The following is a 7,611-nucleotide window of genomic DNA, read 5'->3' as shown; positions in this document are numbered from 1 at the left end:
GTACACAGGTATGTTCTGATTTTCCAAAGCACTTTATCTCTCTTTCATTATTTTGAAAACTGCCCTATGTTGAATGTATAAAAACCCAACAAGAACAACAATAACAACAAAAATAGAAGTGGGTGACATCCCCGTGCTGTTTGCAGGGGGTGGAGGCTGGTGTGGGTTATGGCCAAGAAGAGGGGCAAAAAGCATAGCATTACATTACTTCTTCCACAGAGTTTATTGTTTTTAGGAAATTGTTTTACCGTAAATAGAGTAGTAGACTGGAAACCCAGTCCCGTATGAACTGAGAGCAAAGCCATCCAAGCAGCTGGCAGCCGGAGGTTGGTAGCTGTAACAGGTTTGCTTGGGAGAGATTCAAACCACCCTTAACTGTTACTGCGAATCCTTCAGTCTGACCTGAAGCATGAAGGCATGGGTGGGAAGCAGGGTGCAGGCAGGCGTCACAGACCCTGGGTGCATGAAGATGAATGCAGAAAGCGCCCAGAGCAGCCTTCACGGATTTCCCCCAGTGACTATTCGGGAAATCAGAGTTTGCGACTTAACCCACATTGGCATCCTTTCAGAGAGCCTGTTATAGACGGTTTTCTCCTTTCAAAAGGCTTTCTGCAAGCTAAAAATAAAACCCAAAAGACACACTGGTACTCCCCTGGTGGTCCAGTGGCTAAGACTCCGCGCTCCCCGTGTAGGGGACCCAGGTTCGATCCCTGGTCAGGGAACCAGACCCCACATGCCGCAATGAAGAGTTTGCATGCTGCAACAGGGATCCTGCCTGCCGCAACTAAGACCTGGCGCGGCCAGAAAAACGTCCCCCAAACCCCCACCAAAACAACAACAACAACAAAAAGACACAAACGACCATGACTGTTGACACATTTTTAAGTCTTTTAAGTATTTTTCCCGCCTTCTTTTTGAACACTTTGGCTGGATGCAGGGTCAAAAGTGATCAGACCCGTAACCCTTCCTATGGTCCTGCATCCTATCCAACGCTCATGCCGTTGCAGCTGCAGAGAATCTCCTTGAAGGTGTTGCGCAGCTCCAGGCTGCGGAAGGCGTAGATCAGGGGGTCGATGACGGAGTTGCACATTATGAGGACCAGGTAGGTGTTGAAGTGGGCGGTGTAGCAGACGCAATAGGGGTTGGTGGGGCAGGTTATGATGAAGACGAGGTGGAGAAAGAAGGGGGCCCAGCAGAAGATGAACACCCCCAGCAGGATGGTGATGGTGACGGCCCCCCTCATGCACGAGCGCTGCTGCGGCGCCACCCCAACGGCGGGTGGCAGTGCCGCGATGCGCTTGATGTGCAACCGAGCAAAGAGGAACATGTGCACGTAGAGGGTGCCCATGAGGAGCAGCATGGCGAGGAACATGGTGACGAGGCACACGATGACCATCTTGCTCTCAGAGTAGACGATGAACACCACGCCGCAGACGCCACAGCACAGCCAGATGGCCGCGATCAGGCCTAGCGCCTTCCTCACGGTCATCATGCTGTGGTAGCGGAGCGCATAGAAGATGCTGGCGTACCTATCGACGGCGATGGCCAGGAGGTTGCAGATGGAGGCCACCAGGGAGATGCAGATCATGGAGTCGAAGACGTTGTCCATGTGCTGCAGGAACTGGTCCTCGAAGGTCAGGTAGTCGCTGTTGACGATGGCGATCATGACGGTCTCCAGGGCGTTGGACACGCTCACCAGCATGTCGGCCACGGCCAGGCTGCAGAGGAAAAAGTACATGGGAGAGTGCAGGTTGCTGTTCCTGACCACGGCCAGGATGACCAGGATGTTCTCCATCAGGCTGATGATGCCCAGAGACAGGAAGACCTCAGGCTTGATGAAAACCTGCTCGCAGAAGCTCTTGCTGCTCTGGTTGCTGAAGGAAAGGTGCTCTGAGCCATTAGGCAGCGTTGGTTGAGCAGAGAGCAGGCAGCACGAAGCGTTCATTGCCAACAGACGGCTGATCGGAGCCGGGGCTCCAGCAGGGTCCGGAGGCTGCGGCTTCTGCTGCTGATTACAGGAAAGGAAAGAAATCTCCCTCTAGATCCTTGTTTTGGATGCTTGTCCAGTCTAGACTTAGATTTCGTTCTTCTGCAGAATAAAAGGATGAAGGGAGGGAGAGAGAGAGAGAAAGTCAGCTTGGAGACGTACAGAGAACTTTCTTCTGCTTCTCCAGGACAAACAGTTTTATAGATACTCTGTCTTATCTCCCTCCCTTCTTACCTTCCTTCCTTCTCTCTCCGTCTTGGCCCCTCTCACATCCCCACCTGGGAATAAAAAACCAGCCACTGGCTGCTACAGTTATGTCGGTTTTCATAGCAAGACAGAGGATGTGGTACCTGTTGTTAGCAGTGAAGGGTGAACACTCAGTTTTTATACGTTGGCTGAAGGCAAACAATTCCTACTTAATCTTCAGCGCAGCGAAATGACCACTGAGCATCAGGCGCCTCTCTGACTGACAGCAGTACGGGTTCCAGGGCTTGGAAAGATTAAAAAGCAGCCTGGTGCCCTCTGCAGGCCAGACTGCTTATTTGTTCACTGGCTTGGCTGAGCAGTGTTTGTTTGTCATGGAAATAACCACAGCCATCCTTTCATCCATTTATTTGTTCATTCATTTTTTATTTTTGGGGGGAGTGGGTATAAAACATTTATTAAGCACCCACCACGTGTCGGGTTTCTGCCCAGAGTGGGAAATTCAGTGGTGAGCAGGACAGACACTCTGTCCCTATTTCCCCCAAACTCAGAGTCTGGGGTGGGAGACGAGAAATCAGGCAATGATATTACAGTGTGATGAATGCTTGAATCAGGGAATGCCAGGGGGCTGGGGGAGCCTGGAGGCGGCCCCCTAACCTGGATGGTCAAAGGAAATTCCTGGAGGAAGGAGTATCTAAGCTTTGACATCAAGGAATTAGAGGCGATACTCAGTGGTGAGTGGGGACTGGGGTCGAGGAGGTAGACGAGGATTCTGGGCAGAGGGAATAACATGCCTACAACCTGGAGGCTACAAACAGTGGTTCTGCACCCTGGCTGTGGGAGTCATCTGTAGAATGTGGGCGTGGGGATTGCACTTGACCTCCTGAATCAGAATCACCCAGGGGCAGGACCTGGGCAAGTGTGTTTTCAACTTTTGACGGGTGACGGGGGGACATAGCCAAGGTTGAGATCTACGGAAAAGCAAGCTTGATGTTTTTGAAGAACTTTAAATGGTTTTCTCCGGCCGGAGTGTGGAACTGGGAGACACAACTTGAGAAGCGAGGCTGCAATTATTATTATTTTTTTAAGGCGAGAGGTGCCTGGGTCTTGAAGGACAGCCACATGTGGGAGTTTAGACTGTATCCTGAAGGCTGCAGGGGCTGTGGAAGAGATGAGATGGGGTTTGCATTTTAGAAAGAGTCCTCATTGCACAGTGGAGACTGGATTGGGAGGGCATGAGCCTGGAGCCTGGGAGGCCAGGGCTGCAGAGATTCAGGGCGAGATGATGGTGGCCTGAAGCAAGGAGGTGACCATGGGGCCATGGGAGGAGTGGACAGAGATATTTAGGACGTAGGGGCCTGGAGATTCGAGTGTGATGGTACATGGGATGGTGGAAGAGGGACAGCCCAGGGAACACCTCCGCTTCCTTCTTAAGTAACAGGGAGGATGGAGATGCCATTTGAGCTGGAAAATGTAAAAGGCGGAATTTAGCAGTTGACTTTAATGCTTAGGTCACGTCAAATGTGATGCTGCACAGGAGGACGATGTAAACTCTGGACACACTGAGTCCCCTTGCTGCCTCACCTGCCACATACCCACACATCAATTCCAGGTGGATTGATGCTCTAACCATCCAACTGTCGTCTAACTATGTATGTGAGTGTGAGTGTGACTGTGTGTGTGTGTTAGATAGAAGAAATATGCATATGAAATAGAAGAAAATTTAGAATATTTATAACACGTTGGGGTGGAGAGGTCTTCTTAGCAAGATGGGTAACCAGAAATTAAGTGTGGAAAAAATCAACATAGGGGGCTTCCCTGGTGGCGCAGTGGTTGAGAGTCCGCCTGCCGATGCAGGGGACGCGGGTTCGTGCCCCGGTCCGGGAGGATCCCACGTGCCGCGGAGCGGCTGGGCCCGTGAGCCATGGCCGCTGGGCCTGCGCGTCCGGAGCCTGTGCTCCGCAAATGGGAGAGGCCGCAACAGTGAGAGGCCCGCGTACCGCAAAAAAAAACCCCAAAAAACACAACATAAACAAAGTCAGAAGACCAGGGAGAAGACACTTGCCATAGGCACAGATTACTGTCTCTTCTATACAAAGAATACATTCACATTAAGAAAAAGATGATTTACCTCTTAGAACACAGGGCAAAAAGATAGGAATAGGAATTCACTGAAGAGGAAATGCAAGTGGATAATAAACCTATGAAAAGATATTCAGCCTTCTGGGGAGTCAGGGAAATGCAAATCAAAAGGAGACTTCTGATTGACAGGAATGAAAAAGATATCAAATTCAGCAGAGAGTGTTGGAAGAACACTTTCATGCATTCCTAGTGTTTGGGGATAGTCTCATCATTTTCAGTTTCTACTAAAATAAAGAAATACACCTGAATGTGGATCTCAGTCCGTGAGCTGAGGGGGCATGAGAAATACTTCTATTTATTTTCAACAAAGTGACTTTATTTCTGATGCTAAGCCACGCATGTTCCAGGTTGGGGAAAACACAATCCTAATCCTTTTGGGGGTTTCTTTTCCTCACCCTCAGGCTCTACATCCAGAGATATGTTTATACTGTCCTGGTCTGTGGTTTCAGGGGCACTCATCTTACCTGTAAAGCTAAGACTACTTTCCCTGCTCTCTGCTTGGCCTGGGCTGAGCACTGACCGTCTTTCTCTGCTTCTGTCCTCTGATTTTAGCGTCCTTGAGAGAGAGCAGATGGGGCCTGGCACTTCAAACCTGCATTCTCAGAGGTACCCTCATTGCTGACGAGTGTTGATTTGTTCTCCTGTAAACGCTTATCTCTGCTTTCCTGAGGGAGCAGCACAAATACAGCCTCTTACTTTTTAGTTGAATCTCCTACAAATGAACTGGCTTTATTAACAACAATTGCAAGACACAAAAGTCTCTGTCAGTGTTTTGATATGTTGTTGGCACATGTGTGGGTGCCTGTTTTGAATCTGTTACAATAAACGGTAACAAGATTCTTATCCTAAGAAATAATCCACTTGGGTGTTCTCTCTATCCAAAAAGCTCTTCCCGAATGTTATGCCTGACATATTCCTCTTATGCTTCAAGACCCAGCTCAAATGTCAATTTTTTTTTTTTGGCCACTTTCTTACTTGCCCTTCAACCACCCTGTCCCCTTTCCCCCAAAACCGACAGAGTTGGGCACTCCTTCCTCTCCCTTGTGACGTGCAGACTGTTACATAATTATAGGTCACATCCCATCCCACCGACATGGGACAGCACTGGCCAGAGGTCATTAGAACCAACGCTTAGATCGTATCATTGATCCTAATTGTTTCTGAGGAGGAGCTTCCTCTGATGCCTGCATCTCCATTCACTCCTCGGCCCACTTCTGATTTCAGCCACCTCTTGCTGGACAGTTCCCTGCAAGGTTGGTTTCAAATCACAAGGTCTTCCCAGGTGGAAGGGGCTCCACCCACATTCTGCCCCAGGATCTTCTCTGATATAAGGGTGGGTGGTGGCCCTCCTAGCCTGATCGAGTTCAGCTTGGAAGTGAGGGGGAGTGAACACCACCTGGGACAACCCTCAACTAATGAGGGCTGGAGCCAGTGGGTACCTCTCCAGCCTCCTGCCCTTCAGGCAGACATCCGGAGATGCCTTGTGTGCTGCCCAGATGTCCCATGACATTGAGCCCTCATCACCCACAGCAGCAACCTTGATAAAGTGTCTTTTATTTTTATTTATTTTTTAATTGAGGTATAGTTGATTTACAATGTTGCATTAGTTTCTGGTGTACAGCAAAGTGATTTCAGCTGAACTCAGTCCCTGAAACAAGACCATATTTAGTCATCTCTAATTTCTATCAGAATCATATCAGGTGCTCAATAAGTGTTTGAAAGGACGAAGCTCATAGCTTTCTTTTTCCATATTCCAGACCATCTTAATTGTATAAAAAACTGATAGACCCTACTTTTTATGTACTCTGAGGAAGTGACTCTATTTGTCTGTAATTTTCTCTATAATTTTCTCTCCTATTAGACGTTATGCCACTTGTGGGTAGGAACTTTCTTACTCCTCTTTATATACCAGCATCTAGCAAAATTGACCACATCAAATATTATTGAGGTAGAGCCACTTTGGAAAACAATTATCAAAAATGTAAAAAGCTGAACATAAATTTACTATATGACTCTCAGTAACTGCTCTCCTAGATACCTACCCACGAGAAATGAAAACATATGTCCACACAAATTCTTGAATGTGGATGTCTATAGCAACATTTTCATAGTAGTCAGATTGTGGGAACAATGTAATGTCCATCAACTGGTGAGGATAGACAAGGTGAAGCACATCCGTACAGTGGTGCACTGTTCATCAATAAAAAGGAATGGGGGCTTCCCTGGTGGCGCAGTGGTTGACAGTCCGCCTGCCGATGCAGGGGACACGGGTTCGTGCCCCGGTCCGGGAAGATCCCACATGCCGCGGAGCGGCTGGGCCCGTGAGCCATGGCCGCTGAGCCTGCGCGTCCGGAGCCTGTGCTCCGCAATGGGAGAGGCCACAACAGTGAGAGGCCCGCGTACAGCAAAAAAAATAAAAAAATAAAAAAATAAAAAGGAATGAAATGCTGATACGTACACAACAGGAATGAACCTTGTAAACATTACACTAAGTGAAAGAAGTCAGACATAAAAGACGACATCTTGCATGTTTCCATTTATATGAAGTGTCCAGAAAAGGCAAATCTATAAAGACAGAAAGTAGATAAGTAATTGCCTAGGACTAGGGCTGGCAATGGCGTTTAACTATAAATGGACATAACTGAGGTGGTGAAGATGTTGGAAAACTGGATTATGGTGATGGCTGCACAACTCGATACACTTACTAAAAATCATTCACTTGTGCTCTTAAAATGGGTGAACCTTATGGTATATAAGTGTACTCTAATAAGTTGTTAAAAATACGATTGCAGTAGTGTTCCCTGTGTTGTAAATGGATTATAGTCATATAAAGAGTTGCTAATGATGTGCTATCATGCTCGTGAATGACATCCTTTCTGAAAGCATTAAACTTGTGATGATGCATTATGTGCAGCCCATTTTCAGCTTCCTGGCTCTTCCTTTGTCCCCTAGAAGTCCTAAGAACCACCCCAAGCTAACGGCTCTTGTGTATGCAGGTTGGCAACTTGGGACCCGTTGCTGAGCATTTTCTCAGCTTTCCTAGGCATCCTTAATTGCTTCCTCAACCTGGACCGACATTTTATTCTTATCATCACCAGCTTCAACTCTATTCCCTGTCCTTGAAGCCTCCCTTATGATTTGTATTCTGTTGATTTGCTCTTACCACCCACCCAAGATAAGTTTCTATTTTCCTTTATTTTCTTCTTTCGTTCTGGGAGACAGTTTAACTAAGATGTGTTTTAAAATTTTATTCTTTTATCTTTTTGAGGATGATACCA

The 7,611-nt window shown here is 47.6% G+C and overlaps 1 protein-coding gene across 1 annotated transcript; it reads right to left on the bottom strand.

Moving 5' to 3' along the window:
- Positions 1-904: 904 nt before the first annotated feature.
- On the bottom strand, positions 905-2,054 carry MC3R (melanocortin 3 receptor). The gene has a single exon (XM_007464263.1). It carries the CDS (start codon positions 1,943-1,945, stop codon positions 983-985), a length of 963 nt encoding a protein of 320 aa, XP_007464325.1. The 5' UTR covers positions 1,946-2,054; the 3' UTR covers positions 905-982.
- Between the last annotated feature and the right edge of the window lie 5,557 nt (positions 2,055-7,611).

Source organism: Lipotes vexillifer, unplaced genomic scaffold, assembly GCF_000442215.2.
Source record: "Lipotes vexillifer unplaced genomic scaffold, Lipotes_vexillifer_v1.1 scaffold417, whole genome shotgun sequence".
NCBI classification, from domain to species: Eukaryota; Metazoa; Chordata; class Mammalia; order Artiodactyla; family Lipotidae; genus Lipotes; species Lipotes vexillifer.
The sequence above is the reverse complement of the archived record's forward strand: the minus strand, read 5'-3'. Positions and strand labels throughout refer to the sequence as shown.